Below are 21,847 nucleotides of genomic sequence, written 5' to 3' on the forward strand. Positions count from 1 at the left end.
GACTATCTAAGCATATCCTACTTAAGTTCCTGAATTCTAAGGCTAGAAACTCTTGCCAAATGCCAGGACAGAAGCAGTTACTGTGGTAGGCAGAATTATAGCCTTCCAAAGATGTCTCTGTCCTAATCCCAGAAACCTGTTATGTTAGTAGCAAGGGGGAATTAAGTTGCAGGTAGACTTAAGATTGTTAATCAGCTGAATTTAAGACAAGACTGTCCTGGATTGTCCACAGGAGCCATCATAATCACAAGGATCCTTAAAGGTGAAAGAGCGAGGCCAAAGAATCAGTGTCAGAATGATGCAATGTGAGAAAGACTCAAGAAGCTATTGCTGCCATTGAGGATGGAAAGGGGCCACACCAAGAATACAGGCAGCCTCTAGAAGCCAAAAAAGTGGTTTCTTTCACAGAGCCTCCACAAGAGAACACATCCCCATCAACACCTTGATTTTGGCCCAGTGAGACCTATTTCAGACTTCTGACGTCCCAACAATAAATGTGTTGTTTTAAGCCACTAAGTTTTTGTTAATTTGTTACAAATACATCTACATGAGGTAAGAAAAATCAGATTACTGAGAAAAAACTATAATCCGAGAATGTTCTACCAAACGGAAGTATAATTTGTGAGGATCTTAGAAACTTTTCTGGACACATAAGGATTCAGAGAATAGCAGGTATATACCATTTGTTGAGAAATAGAACTACTCAATAAAAGTCTAACCAAATAGCATTTGAAATAAAACTGTTACCACAAGACAGAGAAAAAAAAAAGATGAAAAGAATCAGCAGCCAACAATGAATGTTACTTTCCCTGAGTATATTTAAAAAAATTTTTTTAAAGATTTTATTTGAGAGAGAGAGCAAGCGAGCACAGAGGGAGAGGGAGCAGACTCCCTTGCTGAGCAGGGAAGCTGATCCAGAGCTTGACCCCAGGACCCTGAGATCATGATCTGACCGAAGACAGATGCTTAACCTACTAAGCCACCCAGGCACCCCTACCTGAGTATATTTAAACTTAAATGGAAATCATGAGTGGGTCTGGCAGTAAGTAATGTAAGCATCATAAATGAAATAAAAGCAAAACTAAAAGCTTTGGATTAAGTTTATATTACGTTAGTGAAATGGAGGAAATGCAAAAGAACAAGCTGTGAAGGAAAGGAACAAGAAAGCAAGAGTGGTCTCTTCTTGGAGGAGAGTGGCAAAGTAAATTAATGGTGGGTATAGAAGTATAATACTGCTTTCATTCTGCCCAAATAATGATAAGGAATGTGGAGATAACCACTACCCTAAACACAGTGGGAAGTTCCAATTTAGCAAAAGGGGAAATGATCAGCCAACATAAGCAAAGGAAAAGACCAAAATAACACAAATAGGACATACAAATGAAAAGAATAAAGTTGAATTAAGAATCAGCTCTATTTTTTTTTTCTGTTTTAAGAAACAACTGAAATGACAGGGGTTGAAAATAAAGGAATGAGCAAAAATATACCAGGTAAACAAAGACAAATCATTAATAGTAGTGTTACCCAGTATGGAAATAAAATGCCAAAAGGATTACACTAGGCCAGGGTTGGCAAACTTTTATCTAAAGAGTCAGTCAATATAGGCTTTGTGGCTATAGTCTTTATTGCAACCACTGAGTTCTGCTGTTGTAGTGCAAAAGCAGTAGACAATATGTAAATAAATGAGCATGGCTGTGTTCCAATAAAGCTTTATTTATAAAGCAGGCAGCAGGCCAGATTTGGTTTGTCAACCCCTACACTTAGCCAAATAGGATACTATATAATGATAAAAAGAATGATTCATCAATAGGGGTTATGTTGTAGGTCTTTATAAATCAAGCAACATTAATTAAAAAGTAAAAATCTCTGAAAACTCAAGATTTTGGTTTAAAAAATTCATTTTAGGGCGCCTGGGTGGCTCAGTTGGTTAAGCGACTGCTTTCGGCTCAGGTCATGATCCTGGAGTCCCGGGATCGAGTCCCGCATCGGGCTCCCTGCTCGGCGGGGGGTCTGCTTCTCCCTCTGCCCTCTTCCCTCTCGTGCTCTCTGTCTCTCATTCTCTCTCTCTCAAATAAATAAATAAAATCTTTAAAAAAAAATAAAAATAAAAATAAAAAATAAAAAATTCATTTTAGGAAATTCTGATCCAGTGTACCAAATTGTTTAAGAACCTGGAGAATTTTATCATTATAATCCACTGGCTTAAACAGAATCTTATACCCAAGAAAAGTAGAATATATATTCTTTTTCAATGTTACAGAATATATACAAAAATCAATCCTGTATTTAGCTACAAAGAGAAATGAATTCAAAAAAGTAGGTATCTTCAGGCCACATTTACCAGTCGTAGTAAAATAAAATTTGAAGTTACATAATTTAGGATGGTTTTGGCTACAAGTTTACAGAATATCCAACTAAAAGTAATTTTAGCAATAAAGGTTTATTTTTTTTTTACATAACAAGGCTTCACAGAGACAGTTCCAGAATTGGCCTGGTAACTCTGGGTCAGCTTCTCTGAGGTCCTCGGTTTTCTCCTTTTGGTTCCAACATGGCTACAGCAGCTCCAGGCATTATGTTCTCATAGGAGAATGTTTAAAAGCAGATGAGAGGAGATGGAGTCTTCCTGATAGATCTGTCTCTTCTGAATGAGGAAAATCTGTCCCAGAAGCCCCTACAGATCCCTGGAACATACTGGCCTTACCCTGGAACATATGAGCCATCCTGAGCTGCAGAAGACGCTGAAAAGTTAGCATCTGGTATCTTCAGAGTCTAAGGCAAGACACAGATGCTGCTAGTAGGAAGGGGAATCGGGTGTGGCTGCTACGTAGGCAACCGGCCCCTTCTGTTTGTGACAAAAGTGATGAAAGATAATCTAAAACAACATAGAAATTGAGAAGTATTATCTTAAATTTTGTTTATTCTTGGGTCAGGAAGAAATAAAAAGATTATTGTAAGATAACCACTTTCTAATTTCATTATTTTCTCTTTTAATTTTGTACCAATTTGTTCTTTCATCACCTGTTTGGTATTGTCTTTTCTGGCTTCTTGAATAGTACATTTAATATATTTGAGAATAATCTTTCAGGTTTTCATGCTTTGCATGCATTTAAAAGCCATAAAAATTCTTCTGAGTAACTTTAGCCACATGCTACAACTCCTGGAATGCAAATTTCTCAATTGTCATTCTTTCATTACCATGCATGATAATTTGCATGATTTATTTATTAACCCAAGAGTAATGGGGTACCTGGCTGGCTTAGTCGGTAGAGCATATGACTCTTGATCTCAGGGTCATGAGTTTGAGGCCCACACTGGGTGTGGTGCCTATTAAAAAAAAAAAAAAGAAAAAGTTGAACCCAAGAGTAATTTGGCTGTTTTTTTTTTTTCAAGTGCCAAAAAATTAAAATTTCTGGCTGTTGTTAAAATTATTACAGTGTGGTTAGAAAATGTGATCGTGTAATATGTTAGAGACAAATTTTTTTTCCAACCTTTCCTTGCTTCTTCAATAATTATGGTCTAAACAATTTATATCCGTAAAATTTTTCATTATTAATCTTATGACTCAGGATAAAGGATAGCTTGAATGAAGGCATTCCCATTTGCATTACATTCTTCAAGTCTTTCTGCAAAATGTAAGAAATTGGGACTAGCCTAAGCTAATGGGCTCTCCCCATTATTTCCATTGATATGGTTGCTTGCTAACATAAATTCTCTGATGATTAATAAAGGATAAGTGCTAATGGAAGGCTTTTCTACATTTATTATGTTCACTTGTGTTTCTTTATTATGCATTCTCTGGTGTTGAACAGCAGCTGAATCATGATGTAAAGTCCTCCCACATTCCTTATATTTACAAGACTTTTCCTCAGTATGAATTACCTGATGCTGAATCAGTTGTGAGCAATGACTGAAGGCCTTTCGACATTCTTTACATTCATATGGTTTCTCACCTGTATGAATTCTATAATGTACAGTAAGATGTGAGACCCGTTTGAAAGCCCTACTGCAAACCCTACATTGGTAGGGTTTCTCTCCAGTGTGAATTCTCTGATGTTGCTTAAGTTGTGAGCTCACTCTGAAGGCCTTCCCACATGCCTTGCATTCATAGGGTTTCTCACCAGTATGGATTCTCTGATGTCTAATAAGAGTTGAGCCTTGATTAAACGCCTTCCCACATTCCTTACATTCATAGAGTTTCTTGCCCGTATGAATAGTCTGATGTTGAATCAACTGAGACCGATGACTAAAGGTCTTCCCACATTCCTTGCATGCATAGGGTTTTTCACCAGTATGAATTCTATAATGTACTTTAAGATGTGAGATCCTATTGAAGGCCTTGCCACATTCCTTACATTGATAGGGTTTCTCACCAGTATGAATTCGTTGATGTTCAATCAGCTGTGAGCTTCGACTAAAGGCCTTTGCACAATCCTTACATTCATAAGGTTTCTCACCAGTATGAACCCTCTGATGTTGTATGAAATTTGAACCAGAATTGAAGGCCTTTCCACATTCGTTACATTCATAGGGTTTCTTGCCAGAATGAATATTCTCATGTTGAATTAGTCGTGAGCCATACTTAAAGGCCTTGCCACATTCCTTACATTTATAGGGTTTCTCATTAGCATGAATTCCTTGATGATTAATAAGGAAGTCCTCCTGCCAGAAGTCTTTTCTACATTCGTTATATTCATAGGGTTTTTCTCCACGATGAGTTTTCTGATAAAAAGGAAATGATGCTTGTTGGTTTAAAGTGGCTATTTCTTCATGACTGATTATCATTTGACTCAAATGTCCATCTGGATTTCCCCGTTGTCTGTCAAACTGGCTTCTGTATTCCCAATCATCTTGGAACCTCGAGCACTCAAGACCATAACTTGTGAGGCTTTCCATTATCTCCCACTGTGGCGACTGTATTTCATAAATGTGCTGCTCTGGAGATGATACCTTGGTATCATACCTGGACTCCAGTACTGAAAGAAAAAAAAAAAGTGTTTTTTTCCTTTTCCAGAAAAAGGAACTTCTATAGTGAAAACCAGGAAACTTAAACTCATGAGTATACCTATAAGCTCTTGAACGTGGCTAGGCAATTTGAAAATGGGTAAGTAGAAGAGAGGCAGAGGAAATACCATAAATTGAGATGAAGTAGTCAGAGGGAGGTTGTAAGAGTAGTTCTAAAATGTTAGTGTGGATCAGAATCACCTCTGAACCATGTTTTTAAAAAAATGAATGTTTCTATGAACCCCTAGAAAACACATATAATCTGGAGTGACAGAAGAAATCATTGGTTGCCTGGGGCTGGGTAAATGAGCAACTGTGTAGAAGGTGCACAAGGGAACTTTTCAGGGCGATGAAAATGTTCTCTAGCCTGTGGTTACGGTTATGCAAATGTATACGTTTGTCCATACTCATCAAGATACTGTACTTAAAATGCATGCATTTTATTGAATATAAATTATACCTCAATAAAGCAGATTTTAAAAGATGACGGGGAAGGGTAGCTGGATCTTCATCTGGCCAGAGGCATACAACCGTGTATCTGCTTGCCAGGGGAAGTGGTAGGACAGGGAGGCTGGTCTCACCTGTCCACTGGGAGTTACAGTAACACAGCTGTGGCATTCTGCTGTGATGCGTTCTATCTCTGAAGTTCAGCTGAATACCACAGCTTAGACCTGGTGTCTACTAAACCAGTCTCTCCTGGACCTTTCCATTGCCTAAATGTGACAGTGGAAAAAGAAGGGCCCTGTTCCTTATTTAGAGAATTAGGCCCCAACTTAATGGGGGTGGCTTCTTCAGAGCAACATTCTTTGCTGCCTATTCAAACTGCAGGGAAAAGTCAAATGGTGTATTTGATCCTGGTTTTACCTATTACATGATTTCAGCTGCAGTGGCCTGTTTTATGTAATCACAGCAACCAAATCCATTTGGAATTGGTTACAGCTTAATGCAAGGAACTATGGGGAAAGCAAATGGGTGCTTCTCAATGTGCTTATGAAGTGTAGTAGACAGGGGCGCCTGGGTGGCTCAGTCGTTAAGCGTCTGCCTTCGGCTCAGCTCATGATCCCAGGGTCCTGGGATCGGGCCCCGCATCAGGCTCCCTGCTCAGCGGGAGGCCTGCTTCTCCCTCTCCCACTCCCCCAGCTTGTGTTCCCTCTCTGTCTCTCTCTCTCTGTCAAAAAATAAATAAAAATCTTAAAAAAATAAATAAATAAAGTGTAGTAGACAGGGACACTGGGTGGCTCAGATGGTTAAGAGTCTGCCTTCGGCTCAGGTCATGATCTCGGGGTCCTGGGATCGGGCCCCGCGTCGGGCTCCCTGCTCAGTGGGGAGCCTGCTTCTTCCTCTGCCTGCTGCCCTCCCTGCTTGTGCACACACTCTCTCTCTCTCTGATAATAAATAAACAAACAAACAAGTAAAATCTTAAAAAAAAAAAAAGTGTAGTAGACAGATGACCAAAGAGGATTTTATAGGAGCAGGTCTGCTTCATATGGTGGCATATCACAGAACATTATTCATTTGGTTACTTGTGAAAGTATTAAGCAAAAGCTACTAGAATAAAAAGTTAGTCTGACAATGAAACATGATGACGGGTCTATGAAAGAAATATCAGATTTTGTGGGAATGATGCTGCTGTCATCTCAAAAACTTGTACTATAACCACAGTGCATCCACATGAAGTTGTAAGAACAAGACTACATGAAGAGGACACAAAGTACAGATATTTTTTCAGACATCATGTCTGGTTGTTTTTTAAAATTTTTTTAAAAGATTTTATTTATTTATTTGAGACAGCATATAAGCAGGGGGACCAGCAGACAGAGGGACAGGGAGAGGCAGGCTTCCTGCAGAGCAGGGAGCCCGATACAGGGCTCGATCCCAAGACCCTGGGATCATGACCTGAGCCAAAAGAAGACGTTTAACCGACTGAGCCACCCAGGTGCCCCTGTCTGGTTGTTCAGAAAGAAGGTTTTGGGTCTCTTCACTGTGGTCTGACAATTCTATTGAGACAGATTCCAAATATGGCCATTATGATGGCAACCCGTGAATTGGTGGTTGACCTACTCAACGGTTAGCAACATCTGCCTGCCATCCTATGAAGGACAACCAAAAGACTACATGGAAACTGGAACATGGAAAATTAAAGCCAACCTGGTAGAAAGAGAAGACGAATTTGGGAACATTTAACTATGCCCAAATGGAAATTTGGTTTTAGGAATTAAAGTAAGGCACATTACTTGCTTTTTGGGCAATGTGGAAAAAGGACATGCCACTAAAAACAATCCTCTCCCCAGACTTCCACTTTTTCCACTTTTCTATCACAGATTGTGTTGATTTATGGCAGAGTATGGTGTTGTTTATTATATGAGCCCTTTTACACTCATGTAAATTAAGCCATCCCTAATTATATACTGTGTTGTAGGCATTAAAAGATAGTACTGACAGTCATAATTTTCTGACTTCTGTTCAACTCCCTATAAAGTTGCAAAATAGCAACAAGAATAGTGAGGTCTTCTGTATTAACTTAATGGTTCCCTGACAGTGACTGGCAGAGTATTTTATTTTATTTATTTATTTTTTTAAAGATTTTATTTATTTATTTGACAGAGACAGAGAAAGACAGTTAGAGAGGGAACACAAGCAGGGGGAGTGGGAGAGGGAGAAGCAGGCTCCTGGTCGAGCAGGGAGCCCGATGCGAGGCTCAATCCCAGGTCCTGGGATCGTGACCTGAGCCAAAGGCAGATGCCCAACGACTGAGCCACCAGGCGCCCCTGGCAGAGTATTTTAAATTTAATTATTTAGCATTAGTAGTCACTGTTTTGGATAACCAAAGAAATAGGTCTAAAAATCTTACAGATAGTCTTAGCATCAAGATATTTTAGTTCCCTCATATGAACCTCAAGGGATCCCAATAGCCAAAATAATCTTGAAAAGGACAAACAAAGTTGGAGGTCTCACACTTCCTGATTTCAAAACATACTGCAAAGCCACAGTAATCAAAATAGTGTGGTACCAGCAAAAAGGCAGACATAGACAAATGGAACAGAATTAGGAGCCCAGAAATAAACCCCCATGCATATGGTCAAATTATCTTTGATAGGGTGCCAAGACAACACAATGAGTAAAGGACAGTCTCTTTAACAAATGGTTCTGAAGAAGTTGGGTATCCACATGCAAAAGAATGAGGCAGGACCCTTACCTTACAGCATATACAAAAATTAACTCAAAATGGATTAAAGACCTAAATGTAAGACCTAAAAATGTTAAGTTCCTAGAAGAAAGCACAGGGGGAAAACTTCATGACATTGCATTTGGCAATGATTTCTTGGATATGGCACTAAAGGCCCAGGTAACAAAAGCAAAAATAGACAAATGAGACTACATCAAGCTTAAAATCTTTTGTGCATCAAAGGAAACAATCAAAAAAGTAAAAAGGCAACCTTCAGAATAGGAGAAAATATTTCTAAAGCATATATCTCATAAGAGGTTACTATCCAGTATATATAAAGAACTCCTACGATTCAATAACAACAGAAAAACTACCCTATTAAAAAACTGGCAAAGGACCTGAATAGACATTTCTCCAAAGAAGGTATACAAATGGTCAAGAAGCACATGAAAACATGCTCAACATCACTTATCATTAGAGAAATGCAAATCAAAACTATAATGAGATAATGCCGCAAAGCCATTAGGATGGCCACTATCAAACAAAACAGACAATAACAGGTGTCGATGAGGATTTGGAGACACCGGAACCATTGTGCCCTGATGGTGGGAATGTAAAATGGTGCAAACACTATAGAAAACAGTATGGAGGGTCGCCTGTGTGGCTCAGTTGGTTAAGTGTCCAACTCTTGGTTTTGGCTCAGGTTGTGATCTCATGGCTTATGGGATCAAGCCCCATGTCGCGCTCCTTGCCCAGCAGGGAGTCTGCTTGAAAGATTCTCTCCCTCTGCCCCTCCCCCCAGCTCTCGCATGCACTCTTTCTCTCTCTCCCTAAAAATAAATACATCTTTTAAAAAAGGAAAGAAAGAAAGAGAACAGTATGGAGGGGCGCCTGGCTGGCTCAGTTGGAAGAGCATAAAACTCTTCATCTTAGGGTCATAAGTTTGAGCCCCATGTTGGGTACAGATTACTAAAAAAAAAAAAAAAGGGAAAGTTCTAAAAAAATTAAAAATAGAATTACCATATAATATAGCAATTCCACTTCTGAGTATATATCCCAAAGAACTGAAAGAATCTGAAAGAGACACCTGCACACTCATGTTTACTGCAACATTATTGACAATAGCCAAGAAGTGGAAGCCACCCAAATGTCCATTGACGAATGGATAAAAAAGTTGTGGTACATACATATAGCCTTAAAATTGAAGGAAATCCTGTCACATGTTACAACATGGATTAACCTTAAGGACATCATGCTAAGTGAAAGAAGCTAGACTCTAAAGGCCACATATTATAAGATTCCATTTATGTGAAATATCCATAATGAGCAATTCCACAGAGACAGAAAGCAGATTACTGGTTGCCAGGGGCTTGGGGGAGAGGGCAGTGAGGAAACTATTTAAGTATGGGGTTTCCTCTGGGGTGTGTTTAGGAAAAACACACCTCTCAACACGACTCTACTATACATACTTCCCTTCTGACGCTTCTGGTGACAAAATGTGTGCCAGGCAATTCTCCAACTCTGATGGATACCAACTGGGTGTCCTACAGATTTAAGTCAATTTTCATACTGTCTTTCTGCAGAAAGCATCAGATCCCACAGATTAAGAGCTCAGGCCCACAGACTACCTCTGCTCCCTTCACCCCCCACCCCAATAAACTGGAGGTTCCCACAACCCCTCCTGGGGTTCAATCATTTGATAGACTGGCTTACAGAATTCAGGAAAATGGTTTACTTACTAGATTACCAGTTTACTACAAAGAATATAACTCATATCAGTCAGATGAAAGAAATGCACAGGACAAGGTACAGGGGGAGGGATGTGGAGATTCTACACCCTCTCCAGGAACACTACCCTCCCAGTACCTCCACATGCTCGCCAACCCGGAAGCTCTCCGAACACTGTACTTTAGGGATTTTTTTATGGAAGCTTCATTACATAGGCAGGATTGATTAAATCATTGCCCTTTGGTGATTCAGTCAACCTCCAGTCCCTCCAGAGTTTGGGGGATAGGGCTGAGAGTTCCAACCCTCTAATTACAAAATTGGTTTTTCTCTCAACCAGCCCCCTTCCTGAAGCTATCCAGGTGACCCCAACCACAGTCATCTCATTAGCATACAAGAAGACTTATTACTTCAGAGACTCCAAGGGTTTTAAGAGCAGTGTGCCAGAAAACAGGGGTGAAAACCACAGAGTGATAAAAATATTCTGAAACTAGATAATGGTGATATTGCATAACACTGTAAATGTACTAAATGCCAATGTACTATACACTTTAAAATGGTTAAAAAGATGAATTTTGTTATGTATATTTTACAGTGATTTTTTAAAAAGTTAAAAGGAGCAGAAAAAATATAAATTACCACACTGATTCAAGAAATGCAACATTTGAATGTTTAGATTCAGTATTCAGTATTAGGAGTTCAAGTATTAGGAAATCTATTCATATAATCCAGACTTCATAGATTAAAATAAGAAAACTTAATATGAAAAGGTGGATACTTCTTTAACCAAATAAAATATCTCTATTTCATTTCTAAATGTGATATTATGCTTAATGAAAAGACACAAAAAACATTTCTATTAAGGTCAAGAACAAGCTTAGGATGTAAACTACCCCCATTAATGTTGTTCTGGGGGTACTACATAATCAGTTTCCTACTCAGGCAAAAGGAAAAAAAAAACCCAAGAGCTATAAAAATGCAAAAAGATTATCACCATTTGCAGATGTTATGAATGACTACTTGGAAAGCTCAAGAGTATTACATGAAAAATTGTTGTAAATAATGAGAAAATTCAGTAAGTTGGGTTAACTACAAAATTAATCTGAAGATATGAATGGCTTTTGCCAGGTATAAAAAACAACTGGTTGGGATATAATAGGGATGAAAGGGCCCCATTTCCAGTAACAGCAATAAATATATACTAACTAGCAGTAAATATAATAAGAAATGTACAAGAGCCATATAAAGAAAACTTTAAAACCACCAGGGGGTGGACATAAATGAAGGGAAAGCCTATCATTTTCTTAAATAGATAAAAATCAATTAAAAAAATAAGTTTTCTCCTCAATCTGAAAATTTACTGTGATTTCAAGTAAGAATAATTACACGATTTTTTTTAAACCAGATATTCTAATTTTAAAGTTCAGATGGAAAAATAAATGAGTATAGCCAAGAAAATTCTGAAAAATAAGAATGAGGAGGAACTAGTCTACCAGATATTTAAAACCTTCAATAATTAAAACAGTATGGTATTGGACACATAGTTAGACAAAGAGATTAATGAGACAGAACCAAAAGTTAAAAGATATATCCAGAGGGAACAGAGTAGATGATAAAGGTGGCTATATAGATTAGTGGTGAAAAGATAAAATGAGCTAATAAATGCTGTTTGAATAAACTGATGACAACCTGGAAAATAGTGTGAAATCACATCTTGCACTCAGGATAAACTCCACAGGGATCATAAATAGCACCATAAATATACCAGGAAAAAAACCACAGGAGACTCATTTATAATGTCAAAGGGGTAAGTCCTTTTTGATTATGATATAAACCCACAGATCTAAGAAGTAAACAAAACTCAGCACCCCAAACAATCAAACATAAGCTGTCAAACTAAAATGACAAAAACAAAAGCAAAAATGATATTACGGGTGTGGCTGGCAGAATACTGGCCTCCCAAAGATGCCAGTGAAGACACTGGGTTATACAACAGCACGTATCTTCTCTCCTTTTTCTTTTTTTTAAAGATTTTATTTATTTGTCAGAGAGAGAGACAGTGAGTGAGCACACAAGCAGGGGGAGTGGCAGGCAGAGGGAGGAACAGGCTCCCCACTGAGCAAGGAGCCCGATGCAGGACTCGATCCCAGGACCCTGAGATCATGACCTGAGCCGAAGGCAGACACTTAACCGACTGAGCCACCCAGGTGCCCCTGTATCTCCTCTCCTGAAGTTCCCTCCACACTTGACCTCGTTCACTCCCGGGGGCCAACTACCACTTCAATGTGGATGAATCTACCACGTCTGTAATGTTTAATTCTTGGTTCCCCATCTGAAGTTCTCTTATAGTACATTGTATGTGGTGGAAACTGTTTCTCGTGGAAACTGTTTATCAACCAACACATTCTTGGTCTCACATTGTCACACTTGACTTTGAACTTTGGTTCTCAATCAGGGAAGATTTTGCCCCCTGGGGGACATCTGGTAATACCTGGAACATTTCTGATTGTGACAACTGAAGGGAGGGGGGTTATATTCGCAACTAATGAGTAGAAGCCAGGGAGGCTGCTAAACATCCTACAGTCCACTGGACGGCCCCGCTGTGTCAGCAACGCTGAGGCTGAGCAACCCTCCATCCAGAGCAAGAACACCCCAGGCAGAGGGAACAGGCAGGGAAGAAGCCCTGAGGTAGGAACATGCTTTCTGTATCAAAGTTGGGGAGGGTAAATTTGCACTGTCTGTGCTCATGCTACCACAGCATAGCTGAGTAGTTGTGACAGAGACCATATATGGCCCACAAAACCCACAGATATTTACTCTCTGGCCCTTTAAAGACGACACTTGCCAACCCCTACACTAAAGGTATAGCAAAGAGGCTTGTGTGGCTGTAGCCGAATGAGCAACAAGGAGAGTAGCAGGAGAGGAGATCAGAGAGAATGTGGGACGCCAATCATAAAGCAACACAGTCCAAGAGAACTTTCTATGATGCCGAAAATGTTCGATTCCACCCTAATATACTAGCTACTAGCTACCCAAGGCTACTGAGCATTTGAAATGTGGCTATAGGCTACCATGGAATGGAATGTTACATTTTATTTAATTTTAGTTAAAGTTAAAATTTAAACAGCACGTTTGGCTGGTGGCTACTGTATTAGATAGCACGTAGAGGCTTCTAGGCCATGGTATCGATTTTGGATTTTCTCTTGAGTGAGATGGGAATTTACTAGTAGGTCTTGAGCAGCGAGGCAATACACCCTCACTTTGGCTGCTGTGTGGACAATACACTGTAGTGGACAAGACTAGAAGCAGAGGGATGGGGAGGAGGCTACTGCAATAGTCTAAGCCAAAGATGATGGTGGCGTGGATGGAATGGTAGCAGTGGTCTTGGTGAGAAGTGGTTAAATTCTGGACATAATTCAAGGTAGAGAAAACAGGCCTTGCTGACAAACAAACGTGAGAGAGAAAAGTCAAGAATGCTTTAAGAGTTTTTGACTTGAGGGGCGCCTGGGTGGCTCAGTCGTTAAGCGTCTGCCTTCGGCTCAGGTCATGATCCCAGGGTCCTGGGATCGAGCCCCGCATCGGGCTCCCTGTTGGGCAGGAAGCCTGCTTCTCCCTCTCCCACTCCTGCTGTGTTCCCTCTCTTGCTGTGTCTCTCTCTGTCAAATAAATAAATAAAATCTTAAAAAAAAAAAAAGAGTTTTTGACTTGAGCAAGTGTAAGAATCAAGTACCCTATTACTAAAGTGTGGAAGAAAGAGGGAAGAGCAAATTGTTACGGAGGATCAAGAACTCCTTTCTGGGCTTGTTAAGTTCAAAGTCCCCATGAACACGGAAGTGGATATGATGAGAAGGCAGCTGGATATAAGTATCTGGAGTTTAAAGGAAAAGCTAAAGATGATGGAAATGTTCTGTATCTGCATTGTCCAATAGAGTAGGCACAAGCCACAGAGTGGCTACTGAACTTCTGAAATGTGGCAAGTGCAACTGAGGTACTGATCTTCTCAATGTATTTAATTGTAATTAAATCACAACGGCCACATGGGCCAGCGGCTCCATGCTGGACAACACACGTACAAAGAGTATTTAAAGCATGGTACTGGAGAGGGTCCTAGGGAATGAAAATAAACAGGAAAGAGAAAACCCAAGTTTGAGCCCTGGGGGCCTCCAACATTTAAAGAAAGTGAGACAATCCCATCAGAGGAGGCTGAAGATGGTTTAATGAGGAGGTCGTGATGTCCCAAATACACAGAAATGTTTCAGGAAGAAAGGAACAACCACTTTTGTGCAATGTTGCTGACAAGCTACAAGAGATGATAAGTGGGACCTGACCTCTGAGTTTGGCATCTTGGAGGGAAAATTTTCTACCTCAAAGGTCTTCTTTTCTCTTCCACCCACCAGACGGTTATCTGTGGTAGCTTCTCTCTTCCCACACAGGCCTCACTCACCTGGACACAGGCCTCCTCTTGACGTTTTCTCTACCACCCAGGGCTCTTTGCCTTGCTCCAGGAAGGAGATCACATCAGGTTTGGCGATGGCAAGACCTGGATGTGAGAAAAAACATGCCACCCGGTTATGGTGTGGGGCCCCAGAATTCAGATCCAGGACCTGGTCGGCGAGCAGGAGAGGCGGTTGCAGGAGAGACCAGAGGAAGATGTGACAGTCACCTGAGGGTTGGGGAAGATGTAGTATCAGCCCAGGGAGCTGCTCTTTGACCACTCAAAAGGTACCTGGAAACGGACAAGGAACAGATATGCCGAGGGTAACATACAAACTAATATGCCAGGTCATCTTACCCAGTGAGACCAGGTTGCTATAGGTCTCCAACATCACGTCTCTGTACAAATCCCTCTGAGTGGGTGCAAGCTGTTCCCATTCTTCTTGGGAGAAGACTATGGCCACATCCGTGAACAAGTCTGACTCCTGAAACAACAGGCAGGTATGTTATTGGCATATTTCAAGGAAATGTTTCTTGGTGGGATGAGAGGAGACGGAGGAGGTCTTTGCAGGAATGGGGTGTTCTGGTGAAAAAGAAGGCTGGGGCTGGAGGCCTCCAATGTGAGCAGGTTACAGGAGAGGGTCAGCATGAGTAAAACAGTGTTGAAATGTTCTTGAGCAATACTTTTCACTACAAACCCAAGCTCTGTACATAGATCTGAGAGGAAAATTAAAATTCAGCCAAGTGGAGTTTCCCCAGTTGTGACAAGCAGCATACTAAAGCACGTTGCCTACTCTGTCCTTGCCATATAATAAATTCTCAATGAGGGGCACCTGGGTGGCTCAGTCGTTAAGCATCTGCCTTCTGCTCAGGTCATGATCCCAGGGTCCTGGGATCGAGCCCCGCATCAGGCTCCCTGCTCAGCGGGAAGCCTGCTTCTCCCTCTCCCACTCCCCCTGCTTGTGTTCCCTTTCTCGCTGTCTTCTGTCAAATAAATAAATAAAATCTTTAAAAAAAAAAATAAATTCTCAAAGAGAGGCCTATAATTTCTACTTTTGTACAACAACAACAAAACAAACCAACAATTTCTGATAGACTTACCCTCAAATGTTTTATTAAAGAAATGTTTTCTATCTTAGAAAATATGATTTTCACATACATTGAGAATTATCTGAAGACAGAGATTCATCATTATGTCAGGACATATCAAAGCATTCTTCCTTATGAGAAAAATCTTAAATTAAGATTACTTTTATTAGCTGTACAATTTTCTATCAAGTGAAAAAATGACTCAACCATTCTCTTATTTTGGATGCAGAGGTTGGATCAGATCTCTGAAGGCTCTTCCAAGCTCTGCCTACCTGGATTCTGAAAAATTCATCCATCTGGTTGGTTGCCTCACAATCCCCTCACCTCTGTACTTCTCTCGTTCTCAAGCTGAAGAAGCGGCTATAGAATGACCCACATTCAAATGCTCTGTTTGACCTCAAACTGGACCTTAATTCTGGCATCTAATCTCCCAAAGATACCCAACTAAGAGATCGTGCCTCACACTGAAATTGAGACCAACCAAGACCTGTTCCTATGCTTTTCCATGTTATATCCCTCATAAATATTCATCTCCATTTCATCAAACCTCAGTTTTCAGTTTATACAAGGAAATGGATTTCTGCTCTATCTAGCCTCCTGGCAGAATACCACACCATCAGAAGATATGGAATGCTATACAGAATGAACCCATGGGCATTGGTCAGAGTGGAGGGGGCAGTGGGAGAGGGTACCAGCTGCCTGGCCTTTATAGTCCCTAAAATGGGAACCTCTGAGAACTGGATTCTTGGATGAAACCCAGATGGGAGGCTTCAAGATAAACAAAGGAAATATTTACATGATTTTAAAACTCACAAGGGACATGACTTTTAGAATTTCATGGGCTGATGGGTCCTCCTCCAGGTTCCTCTCTTGGGGAAGGGCAGAGTCCTGAGATGGCAGAGCTGGGGGAGGAAAGAGCAAACATGAGAGGCCAAGCTTGCCTTACAGCTCCCAGAATGCCATGGTTACAAGTCCCCACCTTTTTATCCCCCGCTCCCTACAAAAACTAGAGTTGGAACACTGTGGCCTTTACCCAACTCTAGGAAACACAGCTTTAGCTGTTGCCAATGAGACAGGGAACCAGTGGCCCTTTCTCTCCCACTTCCCTTAAATATCCAGAGAATTCCACCTTGTTACTGATGCAGATCTGTGATGGGGATGCTCAGTCCTGGTTCAGTGACTAGACCACATGGTGTCCCAAGGACAAGAAAGGCTGTCCTCAGGCCAGGGAGCACAGCCTGCCTGATCGGCATCAGCCCAGCCCAGAGTGAAGCCTTCCCAGAAACAGACCATTTAACTCTCTCGTACCCACAATGTAACACCTCCCTGGCTCTTTACTCAACTTCCAAATTCACAAAGAACCTTACAGCCCTTCCTAAGGCCTGGTGGACACCACTTTGTGGACCCTGCCTTGAGTCAACAAATGGGGTGTGGTTGCAATGGGCAAATTAGATGGCTCCATTACCATCACATAAATGTGCCCCTGCACAGAGACTAACAGTAAGCAAAGCTGTGTGCACAAAATTTACTGAAAAAGAGAACAAAAATTAGTCCATAACAGTCCACAAAAGTAGGCAAGTGGTTGAATCACTGTTGGCACAGCCATATGATGGAACACCAAACAACTATCAAAAATTATGTGGGGCAACATTAACTGACAAAAAAAGATATTCACAAGTGGTCTCTTTATACAACATGAGAACATTCCACAAAAGAGGTCAAACCACCCACCCACTGATTGGCACATGGACTTAAAAAAAGAACTGGGAAAAAAAAACCAAGTATTAAGAATGATGTCATTTAACCACTTTGTGAGTTCATCATTAAACGAGTAGTATTCTATAAAGGAACTCAGAACAATGCCTGGCACGTTACAAATATTTAATTCTAAGAAATATGTAAATGAAGTAATTGATCGTTCCTTAACATGTAATAGAAATTTTTTTCTTACTATGACCACTGCCTTAGCATTATCTGTAATAGCTTTATGATATTTTATTACATGAGTGGCCCATGATTTACTCAACCATTTCCCCATTGCTGGACACAGATCTTTTACAAGATCATCTAAAATGTTCTCAAATTTAAGTCTCTGCTTCTGAACTAGGAGTGCTAAATATTTTGAGGTCTTTGCAACTGTTTGAGAATCTTATGAAACAAGAATTTGTCCCAAATTAAAAAAAAAAAAAGGCACGCGCAGGAAATATTGTAAAACATCGACCAGCATTTTTGGGAGTCGGGGACCCCTTCACACCCACCTAAGGGGTCCACAGACCGGGGCTAGGAGCCTGGACGCGGAGGCCGATGGGAAATGTAGTCCAGAGCCCGGAAAGCCGCAGACCGACGCTGGGGCGAAACGTTCCGGTTCTTCCCAGGCCCGAGATCCGGCCGGCCGTGGAGCCCGCTCCCGCAGGGACCCAGGTGCGCCCGGCAAGCTCCAGAGCCCCTCACCTGCCGCCTCCTCGGGTTCAGGTGCCCCCGTGGCCGCGCTCCCCGCAGCCCCGGGTGCGCTTCCTCCTCGGTATCGGCGGACCCGCCGCCTGGAGCCGGAAGATGGCGCAGGCGCACAAAGCACCGCGGATGCTGCCTCGCGAGTGGGCCGTCGCCGCAGTCTCTTCTGGGAAACGTAGTCTCTAGGCGCAAAGGCATAGCCAAACCTCAAGGCCGGATCTCGCGATGTTCCGGGGTGGGCGGGGCCAGGGTGTGCTCCCGGTGTGCTCCCGTGTGGTGGCGGGCAGTGCTCGAGGGCGCGCGTTGGCGTCCGGGGCTCCCCCGGGAAGGTCTGCACCTCGGGTGCGCTGTGTGGGCGCAGTCGCGTCCCTGGTGGCGGGGACGATGTGCATCGTGTGCGGTGCGGACCCCGTCGTCGGGTATGACTGGTACCGGTCCACTCTGGGTACACGCTCGTGTGAGACGGTCACAATGTCTGTGAAAATGTTTCTCATTCATTAAATCATTTCCGAGGAGCAGCCATTTTACCAGAAGGTTCCGAGGGAGGAAAAAGCCCGGATTTATCCGATACCTAATTTTAAACGTTGTTATCTGTTTTGAAGTAAATGTAGTTTAGGAAGGAGAGTGCAGAATGAGCAAACATGGTTGAAAGTTTATTTTTATGTGTTTATTTCTGTTAGTAATCTCTGCACCCAAGGTGGGGCTGGAGCTCAAGACCTGAAGAGCAAACGTCGCGTGCTCTTCCCACTGCATCAGCCAGGAGCCCCGCAAAAGGAGTTTCCCGTTGTGGGGTGACTGCTCTGGCCACGTCCTCTGGCACCACAGGTAGTTCGGCATCGGTGTGCGAGAGCGTGAGAAGCCCTGGACTCCACAGCCTGCGCCGGCGAGGTCCCTCGTGGGGGAGCTTCCCATGCGCTGCATGCGCGTCAGGCCCTGTGAGGCCTGGTCCCGGAGTGAAGAATCCTCCCCTGTCCATGTGGTCCTTGACCCAGCCCGGAGCCCAGAGCTCCTGTTTCTGGAATTGGTCCTGTTTCCCTTAGAATACGTCTTGTGTGCCGTCCTCTGAAGCATTTTGTCTGCGATGGACCATGTCTGCCTTGTTGCACATTTCGAGGATGTCAGCTACTCTAGGTTAGCGGATGGACCTAGAGGGTTTAATGCTAAGTGAAAGACAAATACCGAATGAGTTCACTCATGTGTGGTATTTAAGAAACAAAGAAAAAAGATTTCTTAAATACAGAGAACAAACTGATGGTTACCTGAGGGGAGGTGGGTGGGGTGAGGGGCGAAACAGATAAAGGAGGTTAAGACTACCCTTTTCTTGATGAGCACTGAGTAATGTATTGAATTGTTGAATCACTATATTGTACACCTGCAACTAATGTAACACTGTGTGTTAATTATACCAAAAAAATTTTTAAAAGCTTCCATGATTATAACTTCCTGGTGCTGGCTCTTGAATTGTCAGACAGCAGAAGAAAATGGAAAGTCAGAAATACTACCAAATACAAAGGGAAATTTAGTGTGTAATAGTCGGCAAATCACTGGGGTAAAAATGGACTTTTTAATAAATAACCTTGGGAGGGGTGCCTGGGTGGCTCAGTCGTTGGGCGTCTGCCTTCTGCTCGGGTCATGATCCCAGGGTCGTGGGATCGAGCCCCGCATCAGGCTCTCTGCTCAGCGGGAAGCCTGCTTCTCCCTCTCCCACTCCCCCTGCTTGTGTTCCCTCTCTCGCTGTGTCTCTCTCTGTCAAATGAAGAAATAAAATCTTAAAAAATAATAATAAATAAATAAATAAATAAATAACCTTGGGGAATAACTGGATAGTCATTTAGAAAAAAGTAAAATTGGATTCATACTTCACATCATGCAAAAGAATAAACTCCAAATTGATCGGAGGTCTAAATTCATACAAGTACCAGAAGCATACAGAGTTGAATTCATTTGTAGGCTGGATGTGTGAAAAGACTTTCTAGTTAAGATGAAAAATCTAGACTTAAAAGAAAAGACTGCTACCTTTGAGAATGTAAAACTAAAGCACTTTTGTATGGCAAAATACACATAAGCAAAGACAAAAGACAGGCAAAGAATATTTATAACCTTGTATATATCAGATAATATATAAAGACAAAAACCAAAAAACTGCAAGCAACTTCTGAACAAATTGCCCTCATAGTAACATAGAGGTAATGATTTGGAAGCTGTTTTGTATGCATTGTAGGATTGGATAAATGTATTGATGGGAGCTAGTGTTTTACTGTGGCACAAGAGAGATATAAATAAAGGGTGATGGAAGGTAAAGAAGAACCTGTGATGTTGGGGGCGCCTGGGTGGCTCAGTCGTTAAGCGTCTGCCTTCGGCTTAGGTCATGATCCCAGGGTCCTGGGATCGAGCCCCACATCGCGCTCCCTGCTCAGCGGGAAGCCTGCTTCTCCCTCTCCCACTTCCCCTGCTTGTGTTCCTTCTCTCGCTGTGTCTCTCTCTGTCAAATAAATAAATAAAATCTTAAAAAAAAAAAAAGAACCTGTGATGTTGGATTGATATAAACTCATGATTAAAAATTTGGTGTCATGAAAAAGTGCTCAATATCACTCGGCATCAGGGAAATCCAAATCAAAACCTCAATGAGATACCGCCTCACACCAGTCAGAATGGCTAAAATTAACAAGTCAGGAAACGACAGATGTTGGCGGGGATGCAGAGAAAGGGGAACCCTCCTACACTGTTGGTGGGAATTCAAGCTGGTGCAGCCACTCTGGAAAACAGTATGGAGGTTCCTCAAAAAGTTGAAAATAGAGCTACCATATGATCCAGCAATTGCACTACTGGGTATTTACCCCAAAGATACAAAAATAGGGATCCGAAAGGGTATGTGCACCCCGATGTTTATAGCAGCAATGTCCGCAATAGCCAAACTGTGGAAAGAGCCAAGATGTCCATCAACAGATGAATGGATAAAGAAGATGTGGTATATATATACAATGGAATACTATGCAGCCATCAAAAGGAATGAGATCTTGCCATTTGCAACGACGTGGATGGAACTGGAGGGTATTATGCTGAGCGAAATAAGTCAAACAGAGAAAGACATGTATTATATGACCTCACTGACATGAGGAATTCTTAATCTCAGGAAACAAACTGAGGGTTGCTAGAGTGGGGGGTGGGGTGGGAGGGATGGGGTGACTGGGTGATGGACACTGGGGAGGGTATGTGCTCTGGTAAGCGCTGTGAATTGTGCAAGATTGTTGAATCTCAGATCTGTACCTCTGAAACAAATAATGCAATATATGTTAAGAAAGAAAAAAAGAAGAAGAAGAATGTAGCAGGAGGGGAAGAATGAAGGGGGGGAAATCGGAGGGGTAGACGAACCGTGAGAGACGATGGACTCTGAAAAACAAACTGAGGGTTCTAGAGGGGAGGGGGGTGGGAGGATGGGTTAGCCTGGTGATGGGTATTGAGGAGGGCACGTTCTGCATGGAGCACTGGGTGTTATGCACAAACAATGAATCATGGAACACTATATCTAAAACTAATGATGTAATGTATGGGGATTAACAGAACAATAAAAAAATTTTTTAAAAATTTGGTGTCTATCTCACACAGGTGATCAAGGTTAACATCAATAGTGATGTCATTTTCATAGTTCATAGTCTTGATGAGATGTGATGAAAATGGCATTTAACCTCTGTGGTCTTGCTCTCCAAAACACATAACCCTAGTATAATAAGAAAACATCAGACAAATGACAATTCAGGAAACAATCTACATAACACCTGACCAGAACTCCTCAAAACTGTAAAGGTCATTAAAAACAGAGAAAGTCTGAGAAACCATCACAACCGAGAGGAGCGTAACGGGACATGACTGCTAAAAATAATGTATCCTGAATGAGATCCTGGAACAGAAAAAGGATATTAGATAAAAACTATGAAAACGGGGCACCTGGGTGGCTCAGTTGGTTAAGCGGCTGCCTTCGGC

General features: G+C 41.8%; 2 protein-coding genes across 7 annotated transcripts in view; both read right to left on the minus strand.

Moving 5' to 3' along the window:
* ZNF582 (zinc finger protein 582) overlaps positions 1-18,107 on the minus strand; it is a 30,623-nt gene extending 12,516 nt beyond the window's left edge. For 3 of the 6 annotated variants that reach the window (XR_004297501.1, XR_004297502.1, XM_032388137.1), the window contains exons 1-3: positions 17,867-18,107; positions 14,685-14,811; positions 14,337-14,432 (exon numbers count right to left, since the gene is read on the minus strand). Coding sequence is in view for 4 of the 6 variants with exons in the window: in XM_032388137.1 (XP_032244028.1) it covers positions 14,337-14,432; positions 14,685-14,811; positions 17,867-18,064 (421 nt within the window). In the remaining 2 variants the exon portion in view is untranslated. Of the gene's footprint in view, positions 1-3,344; positions 4,974-14,336; positions 14,433-14,684; positions 14,812-16,228; positions 16,318-17,673 lie in introns of those variants that run through there. The other 3 variants (XM_032388135.1, XM_032388134.1, XM_032388136.1) reach the window with 3 other exon arrangements.
* A 455-nt stretch (positions 18,108-18,562) lies between these two features.
* ZNF667 (zinc finger protein 667) overlaps positions 18,563-21,847 on the minus strand; it is an 81,679-nt gene continuing 78,394 nt past the window's right edge. Inside the window, exon 5 of the mRNA XM_032388131.1 lies at positions 18,563-19,026. Within this exon, the coding sequence (XP_032244022.1) occupies positions 18,989-19,026 (38 nt within the window). The 3' untranslated portion in view covers positions 18,563-18,988. The remainder of the gene's footprint in view (positions 19,027-21,847) is intronic.

Source organism: Phoca vitulina, unplaced genomic scaffold (genome assembly GCF_004348235.1).
Source record: "Phoca vitulina isolate PV1807 unplaced genomic scaffold, GSC_HSeal_1.0 scaffold52, whole genome shotgun sequence".
In the NCBI taxonomy this organism is placed as follows: domain Eukaryota; kingdom Metazoa; phylum Chordata; class Mammalia; order Carnivora; family Phocidae; genus Phoca; species Phoca vitulina.